The sequence below is a fragment of the Typopeltis vanoorti genome, chromosome 21 (genome assembly GCF_054136105.1).
Source record: "Typopeltis vanoorti isolate ZY-2024b chromosome 21, IOZ_Tvanoo_1.0, whole genome shotgun sequence".
Classification (NCBI taxonomy): Eukaryota; Metazoa; Arthropoda; class Arachnida; order Uropygi; family Thelyphonidae; genus Typopeltis; species Typopeltis vanoorti.
The window spans coordinates 54179744-54206661 of NC_143569.1; the positions used below are offsets into that span (position 1 = coordinate 54179744).

At 37.7% G+C, this 26918-nt stretch overlaps 1 protein-coding gene across 1 annotated transcript in view; it reads right to left on the reverse strand.

The window, feature by feature from the left end:
- The window catches only part of LOC150094857 (glutamate receptor ionotropic, delta-1-like), a 65473-nt gene that overhangs the window by 26383 nt on the left and 12172 nt on the right, over positions 1–26918 (reverse strand). The window contains exons 2-3 of the mRNA XM_090411681.1: positions 26294–26556; positions 11647–11854 (exon numbers count right to left, since the gene is read on the reverse strand). Coding sequence (XP_090267807.1) covers positions 11647–11854; positions 26294–26556 — 471 coding nt within the window. The remainder of the gene's footprint in view (positions 1–11646; positions 11855–26293; positions 26557–26918) is intronic.

The following is a 26918-nucleotide window of genomic DNA, read 5'->3' on the forward strand; positions in this document are numbered from 1 at the left end:
GGCGTGAATGAGCATGGAGATTACGCATCGCTATAGGAAACTAATATAGCTTTTGGTCTTCTATATTTGAATATAACCGTTGCCTTGTATGCTGCAGCTTGCTGAACCAAATCACTGGGGTGTGTAGACTTCTTTAGGAAAAACTTGGATGCTAAGGATTGTAGAAAAGAGAAAATATAAGGAATATTTGTATCTCTATGAAGTTGATTGTTTTTAACATACCTCCGGGCGTTCAGAATCATTCTCAAGCACTTGTTCTGCACTCGTTGTAACTTGATAATGTTAGTGTTAGAGGTATTCCTCCAGGCTGGAGAGGCATAGGTGATTATTGGACGAATTGTCATCTGGTATAGTTGCAATTTGATTCCGTTGCTGAGCTTGCTATTTCTATTAATTAGCGGATAGATCTGAACTATGGCTTTAGATGCCTTTGCGCACGTAGACTTGATGTGTTGATTAAAAGATAATTTTTTTCTGTGTCCACGGAATTTTAGTACTGAATAATAAAGCATTTCCTTCCGGAGACATTGGCCATACTAAGTTTTAAGAAATACAGCTGTTATAAATATTTTACTAAAACAAGTTATCATAAGGTGCATTGACCGTATTAAATAAAAATCTCAGGATGAGAGATAGGTGCAAAAAGTTTTTTACCTTGGGTATAATATATGTTAAAGATACCAAACTATTTTAAATATAAATCTGGTTTTTTTACTCCATTTCCGAGTAAACAAACAGACAAGTAAGTCAAGTTTCCACCTGCAAGTGTTGCAAGTCTAGCTGACCCTGCACGTAATGCAAGTCAAGGCAACTCGTGGTAAAGGTAGATTAAGCTCTGATCACTATTGTTAATATTTACCCTTAATGCAAAGCACATCTTCCGGAGGAGAGTTATGATGCTATGTATTAAAGGCAAGGGGCCAATACCCAGACCGGTTTCGACCTTTATTGAGGTCTCATCAGTGGGAGCCAGACCTAAAAAATGCAAAACGTGAAGTAATACAGAGCTTATATATTTACCTAAACAACAAGTTACCATTAGGTGCTTTGAATTTACAACGGCGATCTAAAACGTTTAATTTCAGTTTAGGTGTAAATCCCCATATGACTTATTAAAATGCAGAAAAGTTCAAAAACTCTCGAAATTTATATTTTTTTGAAAATCTCTAAAAGTATAAAAATAAGTTTTTAAGAAATCCGGCTTATACAAATCCAATCCATCCTGTACTTTTTAACATTCATATCTATGATATTTCTTGAAAGAGTTAAGTCGGTTACCTTTAGTGAGCAAGCGCTATAAATCAAACCAATATTATTCGTACCTGAAGTCGTTAAGTTGTCGCATTCCATGGCCCACATTGCCCACAACAGAATCCAAAGACTGCTATACTTGAACAACATGACGCTATCTGTGATATGAGACCGTATGTTCTTATGATAAGTTGTGTTTGTCTCTCTATCTCTCTCTGTTTCGTTCTGTCTCTGTCTAAACAAATTATTATAAGTTAATGATCATGTTACATGCGCGTGAGAACGTTGCTATAGTAGCAGATTTATACAACAAAAGCATTATCTCTTTCATACTATATAAAAAAATGAGAAGTTATAGGATCATTTGTTGACTGGAAACATGAGGAGCATAAATCATGATGTTAATGTGTTTGTTATGCAAGATTTTAACGTGAATTCATAACTAGTACTTCAGCAGAGAAGAAGAGTCCGATCGAACAATCAGAATTCAGACTGTCCCCACTACACTCCCATCAGAAAAGTTGAACTATGCACCGGAAAAAACTCATATATGAGCAATTTAATATCAATTTGGAATTCAAATATGATTTTCTGGTGCGTAGAATTCTTCAATAGACAGAACTTTTAACGATAATTCAGAAAAAAAAAATATATGTAAATATTTTTATAATTTTCATTTTTGACTCTGCACTCTTCAGAAAAAGATGAAGCATAACGCACCACCGCCAGAAGGAAAAGCATTTTCGATTCTAGTAGCTAACTTTTAATTTTTTAAGTAATCGATCTCGGGCCGAAAAAGGAGTTGTTTTCTTCTGGAAACCCACAATTCCAGAAAATACACCATGCAATTTTTACCATTTTACTCAACAATCTCTAGTGTTAGGGACCACGAGATGGCATTAGTTGTCTGCTGTGCTCTCCTCCCCAGATGTTCATTAAAATTACTGATAGCCTTGGACAAGCGGGTTGCCGGAGGATGGAGATTAGCTCAAGTGTCCTCTTTTGGGATAGTATCAAGAATTTTATGGAGGTTTTCAATGCACCAACCTAATAATGAAGCTGCGGAAAATATATTTTTGATTTTTAGTAGACGAGCTGGTGAAGATGTAGTTAAGATTTTACTGCCAAGAAATTATTGGACTTCCTGTCACCTCAGTTCCTGAAGAGATTGTCAGGCGGTCTGTATATTACAAAAGGTAAGAGAAACTGAACTGAAATGGTTTTTACGAGAAAAGTCTAAATGGTGATTAGGTTTCTTGGTTTCTTTGTAACATTTGATAAATGATATAGCTATTGTATTTAAGGGGTTGGTTGTAAAAGATCTTTAATCTTGGCATATTTGAGCACTGCAAAGCTTGTTTTCAAGCAAGATGTCCTATGGATAGACGCCAACAGAGTAATGATAGATAACCTTTCTTTTGATGAGGCTATTCCACCCGTACTGTGATAGGCAAAATGTGATTTTTACGCTTTGGTTGGAAATACTTGGTTTGGATTCAATGAAAGATGTGGAGAACCTTTTCAATCATTTCCAACTAAATATCAATCCATTTCAGAAGATATGTGGTACCCTCCCCCATGAAAAATATACAATAATAATAAGTGTTGTCGTAAAAGTCAGTGATGACTTCTAGAATCATAAAACCGGTTAGAGTAGGTGAAAGAGCTTAGGAAACGTTCCTTTTCCCAAGTACGGTTTCCTTTCCTTTGGTTCCATGTGCAGAAACCATTGTAAGATGTCTATCACACGGTTTCTTGTTTACATTAGTGTAACTTTCTGGATGTTTTTATTCCTTGTTATAGCGGTATTTTGAGGAAAAACGGATTTTTCTACTCTTCTGTGTAGTATGCGTTTATTTTTGGTGGTTGGTTGGTTGGGAGGATAGTATTTTGAGTGTTTGTTTAATATTTTCAGGAGAAAGAGAGAGAGAGAATTTTATTATTTTCCTATTGGGAAATCAATTATTGAATTATTTTCTGTGTGTGTGTGTGTGTGTGTGTGTGTGTGTGTGTGTGTGTGTGTGTGTGTGTGTGTGTGTGTGTGTGTGTGTGTGTGTGTGTGTGTGTGTGTGTGTGTGTGTGTGTGTGTGTGTGTGTGTGTGTGTGTGTGTGTGTGTGTGTGTGTAATGTTCTTGTTACACAGAACGCTATTTCCTATCCTTTCCATTAACTAACCTTTGAAACTAATCAACAATACGCTTCCTTTGGTAACTATAAAGTGTACTTCATATGGCATCACGTTATTGATATAACATCATTTCGTTACGTAATTCTCCTTGTCATTAAGCAGTCATTTTTTTTGTTGTTGCTTTATGTGCATAATTTTCGTATCTTTTCTTGCTCAATGATGCAATAGCTTTTATTCATGTCGAAGTTTCTGAAACATAAAACTACATGTACTAGATAGAATGTAAACGAATGATTTATTAGCTTAAATTAATTATGTACAGCAAACATTTCTCTAGCATTATCAGAGGCAATTTAACACTGCACAAACAGTGAAGACAAACTAAATGACCCGGGTAACAAGAGCAATCACGTGCATGAACGGCGACAATGGTGCTCTCCACGAATGTGACTATCATTTTCATTTTAGTTTGTGTTCATGGAGTGTACAGTGTTAAATCTGCATCTGATAATGTTACCGAAACGTCGGTTGTAAATAATTAATTTAAACTAATAAATCACCCGTTTAAATTCCAGTCCACGTATTTTTATGTTCCAGAAACGTCGACACGAATAATTGCAACATCTACAGAATGCTGTATCCTTCAACACATTTATAATTTCCTACAGGATAAAATGAGTCTTCATCATATATTCTTCATTTATATATGTATTTCTTTTATGACGCATTCGAAAATAAACGTTATAATTGTTTATTAACGCATTAAACAGATTTTATTACTATTATTATTTTGATTAGCCTATAAAATCGTTTCAGAATAGTTGCAGATTCACAGTAGTATACAGGGTGTTCGGGATAAATTTGACATATTTATAATTAATTATATTTTTCCGTAAGTTACATGTATTAACACACGCTTCTCTTCATTTAAAAGTTTGGACCCTTCTTCATTCATATACAAGATGTCAGAAAGGATGGATAGCTGGAACCCACCTGAATCATGGAAGAGAATAACTTGTATCATGATGATTCGTGCCCGCCATCAAAATAAGGATATTACGACTGCTGCCCAATGCTCCCTGAATACAGTAAAAACAATCAGGCATGAACTAGAGACTTGCAATGGTGACTACGAGGATGTAGCAAGAAAAAAGATCCCTAGCAGACGATCTGATTGCGTTCGTACAGCAGAATTCCTCGCAAATCTGCAGGAACAGGTGTTGAAGAACCCTGGCATTGGAATTCGGGCTTTGTTCGTGGAGTTGCTAACTGTAGTCAAGCCCTGGATAACAAGGGTAGCCAATGGTAGGCCGTATGTATGGCAGCAGGATTCGGCTCCTTGCCACACCTCTGGGAAAAGTCAAAAATGGTTGTCTGAAAATTTCTACGACTTCACCAGTCCAAATGTTTGGCCTCCAAACTCCCCAGACCTTAACCCCATGGATTATTTTGTATGGGGCGCAGTTGAAAAAGACACCAATCGCACTTCCAGTAATACAAAAGCCCAGTTAATGGATAAAATTAAAACAGTTTTTGCGGCCCTTCCCAGGGAGACTGTAGCATCAGCTTGTTCGAGGTTCCGAAGCAGAATTGAAGCTGTGATCGATGCTAATGGTGGTTAATTTGAGTAAATCTTGTTGATAGTATTGTAATTAACTCTGCCTGTAATGTTTTTTTGTCAATTCATTAAATTTAATAGATACAAAGAAGATTTTCTTTTTCCTTACGAAACTGTCAAATTTATCCCGAACACCCTGTAGTTGTTAAATCTCTTTCAAGGAAATCACGTGCATACGTAGAAAGAGATCAACAATAACATTCCGATACAAGTTTCAATGCATCCATTTTGCAACATTCAGTAGAATTAACATTCTATCCTAATTTACGTTCACCCGTAGACCTACACTTTTTACCGTGTAGGCATTCGGAACCGTAATCTTACGGAATAGGTTGGTTACTTCTTATTCCTAGAGGTATCCTATGACTGGATCCGTGTGTGTTCACAGGGCCGGTTTTGGCTGCTTGCGGGATGAAAAAACCCAGATAAACTGGAGTGGAAAACCCTGCCTCCAACGCCCAAGATCGGCTAACTTGGCTATGGCAGCTCCTTGAGCTTCTTACGTCATCAACGGGAGTTGAATTTAGGACACTCCTTCCCCAAACACAGTTGCGAAGCGCTTAGCCACTAGGCTAACCGCGCGGACAAGAATTAATATATATACATTAATTTACAGTTCAATAAAAATATAATTTCAGGTGAAAATATTTCCTTTTATAATAATTATACAATAACAACAATAATAATAATTATTATTTCATTAATTTTTTATTCATTCTATTTATATACACAAATAAGTACATGAATATTCTTTAGTTATATTTCTTTTTTTTATTCATTTTTATATCTTTTTTTTTATTTCAAGGAAATCACGTGCATACGTAGAATATATATATATATATATATATATATATATATATATATATATATATATATATATATATAGCGTAAACATGTATTTTACTTTAATGAGATTGAAATATTACATACCATATTTCTCACGACTTCATATAATAATACATGGAAGCAACCTATGTTATCAAGCAAAATCAGGGATGAATATTATGTATAATGCTGAGTGCCTCATAAAGAAGATAATTAAGGTAGTATTTGGCATTCCTAAAGAATTAAAGCAACATATAGGAGAACAATATCCGTTTGCATGCACAACTAAAGAACCCCCCCCCACATCCTTCTGACAAAGAAAATCTAATCTCTACCATCATTGCCACACTCTACTTCACTAACTAGTTTCAGAACTATGAAGGATTTTATAACCATTATAATCATTTTATTCCCTCATTCTGACTTTTCTGTACGCGAATTCACTTTATCAGCATTGACTATATGTTTCATGCGAGTAAGGAAGCTTTTTCCAACTCAATATTCTGCTTTTCACTGCGAAAAAATGAAAAAAATTTAAAACAGGAAAATTATAGAATTATACCCTCCAACCGACAAAAAACATCTAGGTATAGTATGATCCGATTCATCGGTAAGAACACGAAAAGTACATTAAGTCATAAACCGTAACAGTCTAGATTTGTACAATATGTTATGATTCCCTCATTCTTTCCAACGAAAGAAAAATATGTACTATAGTAGAATGATTTTTTTTCCGCATGGATTAGAGAAGCATGTTTTCTTCGAGTGATATCAAACTGTTTTTATAGGAGGGTTCAAGATTAATCTTATAAGAATAGTAATTACAACTGCAACTTCATAAACTGAAGGAACTATGGAAGCTCGTCTCCATAGTACGCTTTTACAAGCAACCCTACGTAAAGAATGATTCGACCAGTAGTCTTTTGCAGTAAACAATCAGTCAGTTGATTGATTGTTTACTGCAAAAGGCTATTGGTCCGAATCACTCTTAAAATAGGCAGCTAGCAAATCAGTACTGACACTTACCAATGAACATTTACGATTACATACTCTAACTTACACGTATTGATTATTCTTTCGGGATTTGTAATGCTTAAAAAAACTCCGTTAAAAATATTCCCATCTATACGTGAGCTTGTCATGATTAATGCAGGATATTTTGAAGAGAAACTACTAATTTTAGTGGATATTTTAAAGGAGCCAGTTTGCTACAAATTATCTTGCTAACTTGGTAAGTTTGGCGGCAAAACTTACGAATCGTATTTGCAGTCATGTTGCCTTTTGTAACTGACAATATTGCCTTACATGGCCCACTGGTGACATTTGGCGGTCGTGTGAAGAAACCGACGATCACAACAACGTAACGTATCCAAACACGATCTACGATTCGTTTCTTCGGCGATGCTCATCTTATTTATTTTTAATATTCTCTTAATTATAACACAAATTTAATTTCGTGAATATGTTTTAACTGTCTGATTGCTTTTAACTGTAATGCCTTTTCTTAATTTTATACAATATCCCTAACCACTTTAATAAGTAGATTAATTATTATTATTATTATTATTGTTGTTGTTGTTGTTGTTGTTGTTCCGGGAAACTCCAAGGAGTCGACAGACTCATCGAGGGAGGCCCTAACATAATGTCAAGAACAACTTTTCGACATTGACACAGTATCTATCATATCTTGCCTTGAACTCATTCACGGTCGTAGCACCCACAACAGACTCTGGAAGCTTATTCCACTCATTCACCACTCTCCAAGTAAACAACCTAGCTCTAACACCCTTGTCAACCACGCTCTTTCCCAGCTTCCATGCATGGCCCCTAGTCCTCCCACCACCAGTCATATTTTCAAAAATATCTTCTGGATCAATATTATAGAAACCTTTCAGTAATTTGAATGTCTCAATCATATCACCCCTCCTTAGCCTATCGTCCATTCTCTGCAACCCACAAATCTTCAACCTATTCTCATAAGGTTCATTCCACAGACCTGCTATCATCTTGGTCACTCGTCTCTGGATCTTCTCCACTTCCTCCCCTTCACGAAGAAACCCTTGTGCCCATAACTGGGCACAGTGGTCCAGATGGTGTCTTATCAAGGCGATATACAGAGGAACAACAACTTGTTTGTCTCTGCATGTTGAAGTATTTTTCAGAAGCCAAGTGATTTGATGAGCTGATTTAGTCACTTTTGCAATGTGTCCCCTAAACTTCAATTCCCTATCCACCAACACTGCCAAATCCCTGACCTCTTCAATCTCCTGGAGTACGGTTCCACCAATGCGATATACTGCTGCTATTCTTTTCAAAGTGCATAACCTTACACTTTGCCACATTAAATTGACATCCATTTTTCCTAGCCCAGTCCTCCAAACTATCCAAATCATCCTTTAAAATTTTGACATCCTGTGCACTCATAACTGCTCTACCCAACTTTGCATCATCAGCAAATAAGTGAACACTTCCTCTCAAATCCTTTCCTATATCATTGATGAACAAATTGAAAAGCAGTGGTCCAAGAACAGAGCCTTGCGGCACACCACTAGTCACAAGACGTCTTTTAGACTCCACTCCTGAATAAACCGCTCTCTGGTATCTCTCCTTCAACCACCCTCCTATCCATCTCACCAACCCTATATCTATCCCCATCGGCTCCAGTTTACTGATTAGAATTCCATGTGGTATCCTGTCAAAGGCCGTGGCAAGGTCCAGTAGTATCACTGTAAACCCATTACCCCTATCCAGTTCAGCCTTCACTGTGTTATAAAACGTGAGCAAGTTACTGAGGCATGATTTACCCTTCACAAAATCATGTTGACCCCCATACAATATCCCATTTTCATCTATCCAATCCTGTATTCTTTTCTTGACTAATTTCTCTGTGACCTTGACAATGATTCTTGATATATGCTAATCGGTCGGTAATTTACAACAGCAGTCTTGGAACCACCTTTATGCAGTGGAATTATTTTCCCCTCTTTCCACCCGCTCGGGACTAACCCAGACCCGAGACTCAAATTAAACAAAATGGGCAAGGGTACTGACAATTCTTTAGCTTCTTCTCGTACGACACGTGCTGGTATACCATCTAATCCCACGGATGTATTGACATTGAGGTTATGCAATAGACTACTCACCTCCACTTCATTCACCACACTTCCCGTATAATCTACTGGTTTCTTCGTTTCTGCAATGTCACCACCTGGTTGATATATACTTGCAAAGTGCTCACTCAGTAACTCAACTATATCACCTGATTCAGTTACCTCCCTACCATCGTCTTTCTTTAAAATCATTCTGCCATGTACATCTTCCTTTTACTTGCTACATATCTAAAAAACTGTTTAGGATTCTCTTTAGCCTGCGTGGCCAATGTTCTTTCGTAATCCTTTTTTGCTTTTCTTACCACACTCGTTACCCTTCTGGCCTGCGCTTTATACCGTTCATGTGCCTGTCGGTCACCTTTCTCCTTAAATTCCCTCCATAGTTGTTTCTTTTTTTGCGGCTCACGTTTAATGGTGTTATTCATCCATTTAAACCCTACTTGATTTATTATTCGGACTCTAGGTATACAGTCAGCCATTGCTTCATGCAAACACTTCTTAACTGCCTCCCATGCACTATCAACTTCTAGTCCTTGCAGTTGTACATGCCATGGCACTGAACCAATCAAACTCCTAAGCGTGTCATACTTTCCAGCCCGATTATTCCACATGTACCCTGTCTTAATTGAAAATTCTACACATTTAACCACCTCCCAAGTCAAGACCCTATGATCACTCTCATCGATTGGTGGCAATGTGGTCATATTTGTTACAGCCAAATCCTCAGATGTAATTACTAGGTTAAGGACTCTCTGACCCCTAGTATTTTCCATTACATGTTGTCGCAGATAGTTATCCCTTGATAACCGCATAAAATCCAATTCCTTCCTCCCGTGTGTCCTCTCCTCACTCCAATCAATGCGACCATAGTTGAAATCTCCCATAATAATCACCCTCCTTCCACCCATTTCTTCTATTTGCTTGTGCATACTGTCACCACCATCTTTTCCATCACCTGGTCTATAGCAGCACCCAATTGTATATTTAGTTCTGCTTGCCACAATCTCACACCAAATGGCCTTAAATGTGCTCTTTTTCTCTATCCTCCAATTCAACTTCTATTCTCCTTGGCTGTAGCTCATCAGCTATCATCAACAATGCTCCTCCCCAAATTTTTTTCTCCCTGTCATTCCTGAACACACTATATCCATCACATTCAATCCCACTAGCTATATCATCTACAGTCAGCCATGATTCACTAATACCAATAACCTGTGGTCTGGAAGTGCCAACCATGGCCAAAAACTCTTCCTTCTTGTTCCTAATACTCCTAGCATTAGTGTACATGAATTTAATACCCCCATTATCTCCAACCCTACCTCCAACCCTGCCTTATATTAACTATCCCACTCTGATTTGTTGTCCTTATTCGCTCGGGCATATTATATTTATTCATACATTCAACTGCCTCCCTAAGGACTGTATATCTACCTTCCCCCCTTAATAAATCTAGTTTCCCTGAATTTGTACATCCACTACATTCAGCAACACTTTCTCAAGTCTCCTTACACCGTAACCATTCAAATGCAAGCCATCCATCTTATATAGATCCTTTCGCCCATCGAACTCACTCCACACATCCGCAAATTCCACACCACTCGTCATACATAACCCACGCATAAAGTCATTCGCAATTATGGCCCTCCTTTTAAACATTTCACTGTCATACCGTGGCAAAAGACTAATCATTCTAATTCTCTCACTCTTTTCTTTTGCTACCTCAAACAATTCATTCAGGTCTTCTATCATTTCCATTTTATCTCCTTTCAAATCATTCGTACCTGCCACAACAATCATTTCTTTCACCCTTTCCTTTTGCTCTCTAATAGACTCAGTTACATCCTTTATGGTCGCACTAGGCTGGTACGATTTTGTCAAATCCTTTACTAACACCTCGTACTAACGCGTCTCCAAACAGTACCCTCTCCTTCATGTTGTTCATGTTCACACTCAGACGCCTATTTTTCCTGTCATATTTTTTATTATTGGCTGGTTCAATCAGTCGACTTTTGTTCATACTCTCTAGCTGCTGTTTTCCCCTTTGTATCGCACTATTCAACAACGCGATTTCACTCATTGCATCTATCTCATCTTTTTTATTCTCTGTAAAACCATTAATACTATCATTCACACTTTCTACATTCACACTCTCACAATTCTCTGGTACAACCTCGCCGTTTCTTGTCATATCACTATTTTCTTCATTCTGAAGTTTGACAAAAATATCACACTCACGATCCGAAATACACTTTAATTCCTCATTCTCCCTACATTTTCTGCACACATTCACTCCTTTATTATCATCTAACCACACTCTGACCGCACTCCGCAAAGCGTACGTTTCGCAGATAGTACACTGAATCATCTCCTTTACATTACGGTTCTTGAAAGAAGATGGCGAACCATCATTACTGACAGTCATTTTTCTTCGTGCTGAAGCCATACCTACTAGTAACGTATTTTATCAAATTATAAATTATAAACACCAAAAACACACAAACAGACGCACTAAGATACGCAAGGCAAACAAAACTACGCAATATTAAAGTAAATTTACTTCATAAATTTTATTCTTTTGTTTCTATGAGTGCTTTTGAAGAACACAGTCACTCATTTGTTTATACAGTGTTAATTGAACTGTTAGCGAAAACGATAATTCTTTTGGTACTCATAAGAAAGAAAGTCCAAAGAGTTTTATTATCTGTTTATTTTACAAGCTTCTTTAGGATTTCCACAAAGAAACATAGGAATGATAAGATGCATCCTGAAATAATTAAGATAAAAGCGCCGAAAAGATGCTTCATTTGAAGAACTGTGTTTTCTGAAGTGGGTTTCGACTTTAATTGTGACGGTAATTCTTTAAGGAACAATTCAAGATTTCTCCACTTGATATCCAGTCCTGCTTCGATAATTTTCAGTACTCTAGAAAGAAAATTTTAAAAAAAATCATTTTTAATGTAATAGTAACCAGAAAATGCATACACAGGATACGTCATGAAATATGTCCCTTGAAAGACATACTCTTGATACTCTCATACCCCTTCGGAGTATGAGATTATATATTATAATCATTATAATTTCATTATGTAATTTATTGTTATTTTAAAGGTTATTTTATTTGTTTGATGTTATCATTTTATTAATATATTCTGCCAATATATTTTCAGCTAAAATGCTCCTATGGATTCTCTGACTGCCATATTACTTTTTGGGGCACACTGTGTAATAGGACAAAGAACAAACAGTCGAATAGCAAACCAATTGTAATTGACTACTGTGCAATTGTAATACAACCTCAGGCTTCATTTTTATATAAAGTAATTGATGTATTTATATAATTATCCTGAACTCTAGAATAAATAACTTGCAAAGATTTCTTTTAAAGTTTAATGGTATATGTTTTACATAAATTATAATAAAAGTAAAAAAGATAATCAATTCCTGTAGTCATCATTATAAAGTGCTTGATTAAATATCAGAAGTTCGCCTTTCAGATAACAATGATAAGCATTATTTGGTAATACTCACGTGATACTTAGACCTTCTATAATGCTGGATGTACATTCGTCCAGAAAGGGAATAAAACTCTTCCTTTCCTATATAGAAATATTCTCTCCCTTGATCAACAGCCAGTATTGTAATTAAATCATTGATATAAACAAGAGCATATTTGTCTCTTAACACTCTACTCACGCCCTCTTGAGTAGAGTTTACCAGAGAACTTTCGTGATGCACTATATGATTCCTAATAATATCCAATGCTTCGCTACCTCCAGCTTTCTACAAGAAAAATTAAAATATTTATTAAATTAAGAGTAGCATTTGAGAATGTAATCTTTCAAAATGTAAGAAGATAACAGCAATCTCATGCTTGGATTTTGTTATCTTGTTAAATGCCTTTTACCTTTTCAAGTGATGATAGTTTAGTAAGTAACCTATATAATTCCTTCGCTAAATATAATTTTCTATAAATTTAAATATTTGAATAATAATAAGTTCCTTAAGCCGTTCCTTCTTAAAATTTAAAATCATTTGATTTAAAAGAAATTTAATCTCGTAAATTAAATATAATTTCTTCCATACTAAATATGAGTTAGTATATCTCATACGGATGTAGAGCGATTTTCCTCCGGATTCCCAGGAAGAGAAAAAAACAAGGCTTTCCACGACCAGCACCAGTCATAGTTCGTCTTACAAGCAAGTCCACAACAGACAATCTCATAAAAGCCAGCAGACAGAAACACTAGTTGCCAAAGTCGAATCTTTAACACCATTCAACAAGAATCTGTTGCACCAAGCATGAAAAATAAAAACAGAAATATATTACCAATTTTTGTGGATCAGAGTTGCCAAGATAAACATGAGGAAGTCACAAACTTCAAAGCAGATACAAATTAAAAGCTCAGTATTTTCAATCAATATTGGAATCAAATTCCAGTATTTTCAACAACATAGATCTTGCCGCCAAACAAAAAGAGGGGTTCAAATACTAATATTTACCGAACATAAATTAAAATTAGCAAAAGAAACTGTTTATCAGTTTTAGCATGCTGGAACACTTTGCATTGAAATCGTTAATACCACAAATAGACAGCATCCCATAATACTAAATGCTATTTACAGGCCACCAAACTTAAACACGATAAAAATTTTACACGAACTCAATTGCTGGCTCTCACGCCAAGAAATATGCTCAACCGAATACCTAATGATAACCGGCGAGATAAACATAAATATTGCGAACGAAAACTACAACAATACTGTACAATACCTAGACACGATATCCATGTATAACCTAATACTAACCATAACATCATGTACTAGAGAAGAAATATTCGGAAATACTATCACTACTTCCTGCTTAGATCATATAAACATTCGGACTCTACCAAATAATTACACTCCAGCAGTCATAAAGTGCAAAGTAGCAGACCATTACCTCACGGCTCTAAACCAGTACACTAAGACATTATTCACGGAACGTGCCACATTTGAAAAGGAACACAAAACATAATATACGAAGAAATAGTCAACCACGAAATAAGAAAAATCGACTGGGAATACATGGCATGTGTTCAACAGAAACCGGATATAATAACATTAATTTCATACTGGAGGATATATATAAGAAAGCAGCAAAGAAAGTCAGAATTAGTAGAAAAACAAGCCAAAAATCCTTGGATAACGCAAAACTTAATCCTAGATATACACAAAAAGGACACTCTATAGAAACAATTAAAGCGATAGTCAAATAACGTAGCTTTAAAAATTGAATATAGGATAACAAAGATTCGCCTAACAACGCAGATAAGAAATGAAAAAAGAAACTACTACAGGGTCGAATTCGCCTCAACAAAAAAATAACATGAAACAAACCTGGCACATGATCACCCAGATGCTAGATTGTGCTTTCAATTCCGCCCCCTCCGAAGCCATAAAACACAGCGTCATGAAAGATACGAAACCTATCCAACAACTATCAAATGCCTTTAACCAATACTTTGCAGACTCCATCCAAGGACTGCACAGAAATATTCCCCCAATCATAAAACGTGATTGGGGGAATATTGGACTACAATAAAAAACAGATAATGGTTCCTAACCATAAAATAAGCAGACTTCTTGCATGTTTCTTGATATGCTTAGGTATAAGACCTAAGCATATCAAGAAAGATGCAACTAGCTTAAGTCCTATCCTAATAAATTAATAAATAAAATATTTAAAATCGGACAAATACCTGGTATATTGGAGAATGCCATAATAATATCCATATACAAACACGAAAAAAGAAATTAAATCAGTAATTACATACCCATAGCAACACTACACTACCAATTATCAGTCAAATTATAGAACGGATAGTAATAAAGAAACTCACAGCATATACAGATAACCTTCATATTATTTCCAAAACACAACACGGTTTTCAGAAATATAAGGAAACAACACTCTCTTGGAAGACTTGACGAACGTAATTAATACCACTTTAGATAAAAACAAAATTGCCATGATAGTGTTTATTGGTTTGATGAAAGAATTTGACACACTCACACATCAAACCTTATTAAAAAAGCTGAGACATGTTGAAACAGATTGGCCTCTGCACAGGTGGTTTATACACGACCTCTAAAAATAGAAAACATCCACACGTATCAGGTCAAACCGAATTAGAGAGCTACCAGAAAACCTGTCGCGTGCCAAAAGGAGCAGTTCTTTCCCCAACTCTATTCAACATTATAAAGAGCGCTGTGTAGGCATACGAACGGGTGCATGGTTGTATCGCTGGTCCCGTTTTTATAGTTTTAATATGGTTCTAACTCCTGCTTTTAATTTAAAAAGTGTCATAGAGTAACTCTACTTGTCACGCTGAAGACAGTGACATATAATTCATCGAAATCTGCCAAGTGGAATGCAAAATCTGAGTGTGCTAAAAATTGAAGCGTACACCGCGGTTGCTAACGAGTACAGAACAAAGGACGTCGCCATCTTTGTAGCCGTCCAAAGGAAGAAAGGTGAGTCATAAAGTGCAACAAGCGTCAGAAAGAATTACAGTCCGACTGATGTTATATAACCTGCAGAAAATGCCATAGGAATCTTCACTTTACATGTTCCGGACTTTCAGAAACAACTTGGCAACGCAAATCCAATGCCAAATGAGAAGAATGGAAGTGCCTAAACTGTAGAGAGAACAAAGAAACGCCACCACCCACGACGCAAATGATTACGCCGGAGGCAGAATCGGACGATGAACTGAACAGACAACAAAATACCGGTGACTCTTATAATTTGAGTTCTTTAAATTTATTACTAGAAAAAGATATAGAAAATATAAAAGCCAGCTTGGGAGATCTTGTCTAAGAACTATTTGATAAACAGAATAAAGAAATAACAAAAAAAAATTAGCGAATATGAAGAGTTTGTTCAATTTAATAATTCAAAAGTCGAAGAAGTCTTACAAACGGCAAAAGACATTAAAACCAGCATTAACGCATTAACTAACAGGCAGCACAAATTGATAAAAGACACATCGGAAAACTCCGTCAAGAATTTTATTCCCAGAAACTACAATAAAGTTTTAAACCAACAAAGTTTATTTGAGCTGGGGTGGAAATAGAACAAGCTGCGGATAAGCCAGAGTGTATTTTACATTCAAGATTGCTGACTGCCACGTCAATTTCTTCACGGGAAGAGAAAGTAGGTACTGAGTCTATGATAGTGTTCATTTTAGCCTTGAATGTTGCAAAATTAGTGTTGGATTGGCTGGGAATGAGCTCAGGCTCCCCTCCTAAACTTAAAAGTACTGGATTGTGATCTGAGCTAAGTTCGTCAACCACTTGAAGTTGGAATTGATGAGAAATGTTGTTAAATATAGCAATATCCAAAACATCAGGTCTGCCGATCACTCTGTAATGTGTTGGCTCGATCGGGCCTGCAATAACAATATTTCTCTTCAAGGCAAAATTGTAGAGGATCATTCCGTTGTTGTTAAAACTCTTGCTGTTCCATAAAGGATGCTTGGAATTCAGATCTCCTGCTACAATTATTGCTTCAGTGGTGTCTAGTAGCTGAGAGAGAGAGATCGGAGGAGAGAAGTGGTTTGCCAGGGGGGTTGTATACAGAATAAATCTTTAAGCTGCCTGCATTGTTGGTATGAATTTCTATGCCTGTCTCCTCGATCTTAGATGTATTAGTCTTCTTAATCTCGTTATAGTGGATGTTTCTTCTGACAAAGATGGCAATGCCTCCACCTCTAGCATTGCGTCTGTCATTTCTAAGTAACGAGTAGTTTCTGAGTTTGGGATTATCGCAGGGACGTAGGTGAGTCTCGTTAATGAGGAGAATATCAATTTGTAAATGATCTGTAAGTTCCTGTAGTTCCAAAATTTTGTTGTTGAGACCATTTGCATTCCAGAATATTATCTGCATAGAATTTGATGTTGAGGCCGGATTAGTCATTAATCATAGAGAAGATGACCTGAGTATTCCCAAGGAATTTGTTGGTGTCGGCCTGGCTTGGATTTGTTTTACTAAAGGCCGTTAACATCTCCCCTAGTGAGGCAGCAAGAATTGCTGAGGAGTTTTGACTGCTAGTTGCAGGGAGTACCTCGGTGTTACGTGAGGAAACCGCCGAAGCATAAGATTTATCTGGCGTAACTACCCGCGCTTTGATTTCAGGCGCAGATCTCGTGATACTTTTCTGAATGGATGAGACTGACTCCTGTCTAAACTTTTGGAGGTTGGATGGATGTAGAGAACAACCCTTGTAATTCGCAGGATGTGGGCCGCTGCAGTTCGCACATTTAGCAGGTATGGTCTTTGGCTTGATGCAAGTGTGCGAGGGATGGTTGCCACCGCATTTTACGCATTTGTAGTCTGCTCTGCATAGCATTTGCGCATGCCCATATTTTTGGCAGCGATGGCATTGACCAGCCGATGCCTTTCTTCTCAGTGGCTCAGTCCTCATCACCAAGTTGCAGACTATTCTGAGATCGTAGATTTCTCTCTGATCTTTACTGATCTCCACTAAGACCAGAGGCATGGGACGCTTATCTGCTTGATACATACGAGAAATCTTGATCGGCTCCAAGCCTTGTCATCTGAGGTCAGTAGCTATCTCTTCTGATGTTATGTTTTCTACCAATACTCTGATCACTACCTTAAGGTTTTTTCACTTTTTAGTTGGTAAGTATGGTATGGTAATATTTGTTCATCCATAAGCCTGGTGAGCTGGCGGTAGTCCGTTGTTCCTTCTGACTGTATACGGACTCCATCATTTATGTTTTTGGCTGATGAGAACTTGATGTTATTGTTCTTCATCATTTGTGCAAGTGACGACCATTTTTCCTTAGATCTCAGGATTACTGGTGGTATCCTCTCTTTGGGCTGTGTCAGTATATCTGTCTCTGTTCTTGCGCCAGATAACACTGATGTGTCCATTTGATATACTATTTCAGGCTCTGCTGCTGGTGAACTCTTCTTACGCTTTTTTCTGCTGACAACCTGATAGTCTGTAGAGTTATCTGAGTCCACTAGGCGCTGGTCATTAACCGGTGACATAATCTCTCTGGTGTTATCTTGAGAAGTGCTGGGGAGAGGGTCAGGGGATTGACAGTCCTCTGTATCCACCTCTTGTACTTGGTGGATTACCGCCTTACCTGGCCATTTCCTTTGTAGAACGCCTCCAATATGCTTAAAGACAGCCAAAAGCTGTTTGAAATCAAGCTCGTCGTATGGAGAGTCCATAGTGTGGCTTGAGAGAAACTAGCAGTTTCCCGGGTAATCCTGTAGACTGAGAGTCTACTAGCAAATCCCGTAGACAGTTTAGAATAAGCGTCTACCGGCAAAAAGTTAGTCTGTTATAGGAGACTGTCCTAAAAAACGAGAAAAAAAGGAGTTTCAGGAGCTTACTTGGACACAGTGCAGCGATCTTCCCCCCCTAAAAAAAATCATTCAACCACCACTGGTCCTCATTGCGGGTGGAGCCTGCCGGCCATTAGATCTCTGCATATTTCATACAGAGGGGGAGATAGTAGATCACGAACTGTGTTAGTTCCAGTGCAATGCGAGCTTCCCGAAAAACCCTATATAAAAATCAACTAGGCAGAGTCTAAAGTAATACATCCGATCACAGTGACAGCAAAAATCCGACTCCAGAATTCGACTACCTCTCAAATGTTAATCGTTAATCGTAATCTTGGTATTTCTAGCCTGGCTCCCACTGATGAGACCTGTTTTCAGCGGCCCCGAAAGAAAGCTCCATGTTCCAGTCTTCTTTTGGATTCCAGTTGCCAGTTACCAGATCCCGAGAGAGAGCTCCTATTCCAGTATTGTTTGGTAAGAACCCTTCTAGTTTATTAGTTTTTCTTTTGTTGGCTTTTATTTTTTGCGGCCTCGTTCCAATCGGTGCATGTCCGTTTTAGGTCATTTCCTTTCGGGGATTGAAATTTGCTATTCCGTTGATAAGGTATTTGCTTTTAAAGAATGTCGAAATTCTTGCCAAGAGTTCGTACCCTCGGGATCGAAATTGACCTAAACATCGACAAAGCGACGTTTGTGAGAGCTCTTCTCTACGTCGCTAAAGCAGAAAGCATTTACGGGCTTACCCCTTACGGTAGGGGGGGGGAGATTCCAAATAGTAACGAACAATGTAGAGACAAAGGAAACGCTCCTTAAAGGCATAGAATGTGAAGGAAGAAAATACCTACCCTTCCTAGTTGGGAGTATTTCAAAATCCGTAAAAATTGACAGGTTTCCACTCGAATATCTAGAGAAAGGGGAGGAAAGCATTAAAACCATTTTCCCAAAGTGGGGGATTGTCCGAAACGTATCAATCGGACAAGACACGGATATCCCAGAGTGGAAATCAGGGGAAGTGAGCATTTCAATTGAAATGAAAACAGAAATCCCCAACTTGATTTTTCTAGGCTCATCAAGAGTAATAATTAACTACCCAGGCGTAAGAAAACAATGTTTTCGGTGCACCGCTTTGGGCCACCTTAGCGCTCGAAAAACAACAAATGCCGCAACTGCTTATCAACAGAACACATAATGGATAAATGTGAGTCACCGTGCCGCAAATGTGGGAACTCTTCTCATAGAATAGACGTTTGTCCTAACAGGACACTTGCAGAAAGAGCAGGAGGCTCCATAACACCTGCGGCAGTAGCCATTCCAGTAATCAGTCCTAAAAACACATCACAGGACTCGCGAACTACCGGCCAAACAGTAAACGAACCACAAACAACGGAATCAGAAGACTTTCCAGCCCTCCAACCACCAGCTATCGCAACGACTACATTAGGAAATCAGGCAATAACTGGAAGGAACGCAGAAAGGAAAATTAGGAAGAAAAAGAAACGGAACACTAAGAAATCTTACACCATTGAATCGGAAGGCAACAATGACAGCACAGAAACAGAGGAAATGGAAATCAATACCAGTACAACAAAACGACCCATCCCGCCGGAAGAAGAAGGAGAAATGAAACGAAATAAACAGGACACTGAAAGCCAAATAGAAGCCTCAAGTTCAGATGAGGATGAGGAAGGAAATGGAATAATAACGCGAAACAACACACAAAATGAGGAAGAAACCTCATCAGAAGAAGAAGATAGAGAGCAAAGAAACAATCCAGAAACTAAGGAAGAAACAGACTTTGTTAAAAGCAATACCCCAAACGGCTCTGTCATTTTGAAGAACTTTAAAGGATCTCTTAAAACGGCAGGAAAACTATTTCAGATAATGACCACAAAAGGAGAGTCAACTTTTTTGTTCTTTAAGAGGAGCAATAGACTCATATGGAGAGAACTCTATGTAAAGGATATAACCAAAGTCGAGCCCCATCAATTGGATGGTCACCTGGACTTAACAGAGGAAGAAAAACAACACTTATGCGACAAATTGAAGTCGCTGATACGAGTAGATTTGGAAAAGAGATACCCATGGATAATGAAGGAATTTGAAAAAAGAACTTTACCAGTAGATGCAAACACCGGTTCTTCTCACCCCATTACAAAACCGGTAAAAGGAAAAGAACCCCTATATGAGAACTCGAATGTAACAAAACGAATCCTATTCTATCTTAAGGATAAACCCGAGATAAGAAACAAAGTCCACACAGCTCTACAGGAAAAAGGAGACGCTGCTTTGCAATGTGAATAGCAACCGAATAATAAAACTTCTCCCAAGAAAGGCCATAGTACATCTCGTCAACATAACTAACGCTATCCTCAGATACCATCATTTCCCCACAGCTTGGAAGATCACAAATATTGAAGAAGATCACATACCATTGAAGAAGCCGGGAAAGAACCCCCAACACCATGAAAACTACAGACCAATCAGCTTGTTACCCAGCCTCGGAAAAGTGACCGAGAAAGTGATACTCTCAAGGCTTCAAGCGGAAACAGACAAAATGGGAATTGTACCAAACGAGCAGTTCGGCTTCCACAAGGGCCACAGCACAGTCCAACAAATACACCGGCTAGTGGAGATCATCACACAAGGCTACAACTCGAAACAACACACAGCTGCCATCTTCATCGATGCAGCGAAGGCATTCGACAAAGTCTGGCATCAAGGCCTCTTGTACAAACTCATAAAATTTAACATGGCAGTTAAGTTAACGAAAATCATCCAATCGCCTAAAAGAAAGACATATGCAAATAAAAATCAATGAAACACTATCATCCAGACGAAAGGTATCGGCAGGCGTTCCTCAGGGATCACTTCTGGCACCTCTCCTGTTCTCAATCTTCATAGCGGACATCCCTCTGAACCCAAGAACAACAACCACAGCATTATACGCAGATGACACTGCAATTCTGGCAAGATCTAGGAGTCCAAATCTGGCAATTAGAAAACTACAAAGCAACATTCACATAACTGAAAAATGGCTGGCTGACTGGAGGATCCAAGTAAACCCTGAAAAAAGTTCAGCCGTTCTGTTTTCCAGAGAGTCCACAACATGGATGACATTCACCTCTTAGGAGTCAAGATCCCATGGCAGAATGACATCAAATATCTCGGAGTAACACTCGACAAAAAACTCAACTTCAACAATCACATAAAGTACACTGCCTCAAAGACATCAAAAGTAATCGCGCAGCTCTACCCTATGATCAACAGGAAAAGCAAACTGGACATACAAACGAAGCTTCTCATCTACAAGATGGTAATACGCCCGGTCATCACATACGCATCTCCTGCATGGAGTCATACTACGAATACAAACATCCAAAAACTACAGGGAATACAGAACAAATGCCTGAGGATGATCTTAGACGCCCCTTGGTTCATCAGAAACTCACAAATCCACAGAGAAATGAACATCCCTTACATCTCCCCCCTACTCATAGATCTTGCTGAGAAATTCTTCGCCACAACAAGCAACCATCCAAACCCGTTGATCAAGGAAGCCTCAGAATATAACGAAGAAGAAAGACACAAACACAAAAGGCCAAAGTACATCCTACGTCCAGCTAAACACAGCTAAACTCACAGCCATCAGGTGGAGAGCATAAAGCTCATTAAACAACCCATTCAAAACACTTCCGTAACAGACAAAGGGGAAAACGAAAAGCATATTTGCTTCACCCATCCAGTCAGTAATATTATGCATTATGCAGCGTTCCTCGACTTTGGCCCTTGCTAACATTTCGCTTTTTTTTTCTATCGATAGTAGTTAGGATTTCACATTGAACTGGCAAAGGAAAAAAATACCCCCTGGCACTTCTCTCCACAGACCTGGAAAAAACGTTCGACAGCGTCAACCACGTGTACTTGCAGGACACCCTCAATAAAATAGGCGTGGGCCGAGACTTCGGCGTACAATTAAAAACATGTACGCGGAGGCCTCGACCCAACTATCTATTAATGGGTTTCTGACAGAACCAATCCGTATAAAGAGAGGGGTTAGGCAAGGCTGCCCGCTAAGCCCCCTCCTCTTCTCCCTATCGTTAGAACCCCTGATCAGGAAAATTGAGAACACCCCCCGCAATTACCGGTATTCCACTGCCCCAAGTCTCCAGACAATGCAAAATAGTGGTATATGCAGATAATGTAGTGGCTACACTCAGAGATTCTGAGTCCATCTATATCTATCTTGACATACTGCAAAACTTCAGCATAGTCAGTGGTCTTCGCGTTAACGCACAAAAACCTAAAATCAAAAGTTTTGGAAATTTCCATAACACTGGACTTCCCTACGGTTTAACGCTGCATACGCAGCCCCTAACAATTCTAGGCGTTCCTTTTTCTGAGACCCCCTAGCATTACCAGTTCAAAAATTGCAGGAAACAAGCATGGAAAGGATAAGGTTGTTCAAACCAACCTTTTTCTCCTTTTATGGCAGAGCCACAGTAATAAGAACAATCATTACTCCAATGCTGATGCACACCGTCAACATCACAGGCATCACACTACTACAAGAAAATCAATTATCAAAAAAAGCTCATAGACTTTTTCTGGAATGATAAAAAACACGAGGTAAAAAAAGAATACCTACAACTAAAACATGAAGAAGGGGGTTACGCTCTGTCTGATCTCAAAAACTTGCTACATGCAAATACGTTCAAAACCGTACGGAAGGCCTTAAACTCCAACCACGCTTCCGGCCTCCTAATTAGATATTTTATAGGATTTTTTCTCCCCCTCTTTGGGATCACCGACTATGCTGGACCCCGCGCAAAGGTTGTGCCCCAGTAGTACCGCACACTAGTGAAATTACTCACAACACTCAGAGACAATGGAACAGAAATCCTCACACACAAACCAAAAGCAATATACTGGGATTTCTTCCAACTCTCCAGGTGTGATGCACCCAATCTCAGGATAAATAACGAAATTATTTTTAGAAACATTAAAAATAGCTGGGGACAGCCTTTTCATCGGGATCTAGCCTGGCGAATAGCCTACCGGTGGCTCCCGGTGAAACTAATCAAATCCAGGTATGTACCCAGTCCGTGCGATCCCTTCTGCGATATCTGCCGGGCCGTGGAGACGGTGGAGCATTTTTTTTTACTTTTGTCCACCTGCTCAGCGCGTCTGGCAGAGACTCAACACAGCACTGCAAATCCCGATGTTGTCGCTGGAGGAGGTCGTATATCTACAATTTCCTCCACCGGTTAGCAAGACCCAAAAATTTACTATTTTCTTAATAAATGTATTGAAGTATCACATCTGGAAAGTACGGAAAAAATCCCAGGTACGCGACGCAGAGCTAATGTATGTAACAATAAAGAAAGGTTTTTCTTTCTATTTACTTCGTTTCTTAGCACAAGAAAGACATCTGCTAGGCGACTTTAAGTTTGTAAATAAATACTGTAAACCGCCCAAAATATGCTTCCTCATACAGGGACATATCAAACCCTGCATATTCCTGTAAATTTCACGACATGCCGTCTAGCTCCTCCTTGGCGAAAATATGTTTCTTGTCTGATTCACTACAAATCTTAGTTCACATGGTTTTTCACATTCCAAAGGAGGGGTAGATCTGAGAACCCGGGCTGCGAAGGCTTACAGCGAGGCGGTGCTGCTCCTTGTGAGCGGCATCTCCCGGGCCAGATTCTACCCGAACTCTGAGTCCCAATGGTACAAGGTCTGGTAGTTCGCCACAATGCTATTAATACTATTAAAAAACATTTTAATTTTAATCTATCCTGGACCTTAAGCCCTAAGCAATCTAACAACAACAAGTAACTTTAAAATTTGGAATAAGAGTAAGGTTATCACATTTATTAATCAAGAAACTTTATTTATTAATTAATAACAATTAAGAGCTAATAGTAATTTTCTAAATATCGCTCGAAAGCAGGGGTTGACAGACATCCTCCACAAACACCTGATAAGTTTTATTGATTCGGACAAACTTAAATGCGAACCTTAGGTTTTTTAAATTTTGATTTATGTATGGTAATTTTATTTTATATAACAAAATAAATAAAATAAAATAAAATAAAATAAAACAGGTGATAGGAGATTATGTGTATAGACTTCTTAGCCAAACCCACATTGTGGAACGGCTAAAACAGGTCGACTGAGGCCTCTTTTATCTCCTACTATCCTACTCTAACTTTCGTTCTTTCCCCTCACGCTGTCTGCTGATCCTCAGCATGCGTTTTACTCCAAAGGCCGATGATGAGGAACATGAACTCCTATTCGCACCTCAATAAAGGTCGAAACCGGTCTGGGTAGTGGCCCCTTGCCTTTAATACAAAACATCATACATCCCCTTCTTGGAGATGTGTTTTGGCATTAAGGGTAAATATTAAGATTAGTGATCAGATCTTATGCCACCTTTTCCACTAGTTGCCTCGGTCTTGCACTACCAGTAGGATCAGCTAGACTTGCGTCACTTGCAAGTGCAAACTTGACTTGTCTGTTTGTTTCCTTACTTGGGAAATGGAGTAAAACCAGGTTTAAAATTGCTTGGTATTTTTAAGATTTATTATACCCAAGGTAAAATACTTTCTACATATAATATATATATATATATATATATATATTATATGCAGTATATATATGTATATGTATATATATAGTATATTATATGTATTATATACATATAATATACTATATATATACATAAAGTAGGCAGCTAGCAAATCAGTACTGACACATACCAATGAGCATTTACAATTACATACTCTAACATACACGTATTAATTATTCTTACAGGATTTGTCATGCTTAAAAAAACTCCGTTAAAAATATTCCCATCTATACGTGAGCTTGTCATGATTAATGAAGCAGGATATTTTGAAGAGAAACTACTAATTTCAGTGGATATTTTAAAGGAGCCAGTTTGCTACAAATTATCTTGCAAACTTGGTAAGGTTTTCGCCAAAACTTACGAATCGTATTTGCAGTCATGGTGCCTTTTGTAACTGACAATATTGCCTAACATGGCCCACTGGTGACATCTGGCGATCATGTGAAGTAACCGACGATCACATCATTTTCTTAACGTATTCAAACCATCTCCTACGATTCGTTTCTTGGCGATACCATCATCTTATTTTTTTTTTTAAATACTCTCGTAATTATAACAAAATGCAATCTCTTGAATATGTTTTTGCGGTGTGATCACTTTTAATTGTAATGCGTTTTCTTAATTTAATCCAATATAACTTAACCACTTAACTTAACTATTATCCTTTTGTTTATGAGATATTTTGAAGAATACAGCCGCCACTCATTTATACGGTGGTGATCGAAACTACTAGCTAACATTTAAATTGCTGTTAATTCTTTTGGTACTCATAACGAAGAAAGTCCAAAGAGTTTTTGTGTGTTTATTTTACACCCTTCTTTAGGATTTCCATAAAGAAGCATAGGAGTGATAAGATGCATCCAGAAATAATTACGACAAAAGCGCCGAAAAGATGCTTCATTTGAAGAACTGTCTTTTCCGAAGCGGGTTCCGACTTTAATTGCGACGGTAATTCTTTAAGGAACAATTCAAGATTTCTCCACTTGATATCCAGTCCTGCTTCGATGATTTTCAGAATCCTAGAAGGAAAATTTAAAAAAAAATCATTTTTAATGTAATAGTAACCAGAAAATGCATATACAGGATAAGTCATGCAGAATGTCCCTTCAACTTCACAATCTCATACTCCCTCAGATATTTCCATTCCCACTCAACCTCCCCCACCTATATAATAAGAAACTACCTTTTAACAACAAATCTACTTTATGTACAGGGTAGTTTAAAGTTTAGTGTTATATGTTTTACAATAATTTATAATAAAAGTTAAAAAAATAATCAATTCCTGTACTCGTCATTATAATTCACTTGATTAAATATCAGAAGTTCGCCTTTCAGATAACAATGGTAAGCATTATTTCGTAATATTCACGTGATACTCAGAGCTTCTCTACATGGATGGGAATGCTGGATGTACATTCCTCCAGAAAGGGAATAAAACTCTTCCTTTCCTATATAGAAATTTTGTCTTCCGTGATCAACAGCCAGTATTGTAATTAAACCATCGCTATAAAGAAAAGCATATTTGTCTCTTAGCACTCTACGCACGCCCTCTTGCATTGAGTTTACCAGAGAACTTTCGTGATGCACTATGTGATTCCTAATAATATCCAATGCTTCGCTACCTCCAGCTTTCTACAAGAAAAATTAAAATATTTCTTAAATTAAGAGTAGTATTTGAGAATGTAATCTTTCAAAATGTAGAAGATAACAACAATTTCATGCCTGGATTTGATATTCTTCTTAAACGCCTTCTGCCTTTTCAAATAATAATGGTTTAGAAAGTAACCTATATAATTCTTTCGCTACAAATTATTTTCTAAAAACTGAAATATTTGTAGAATAATAACTTCCTTGAGCCGTTCCTTGTTGAAATTTCAAATAATTTGATTTAAAAGAAATTTAAACTCATAAATTAAATATAATTTATTCCCTACTAAAGATGAATTAGTTCACTCATATAGATGTAAAGAGATTTTCCTCTGGAAATTCTGGTT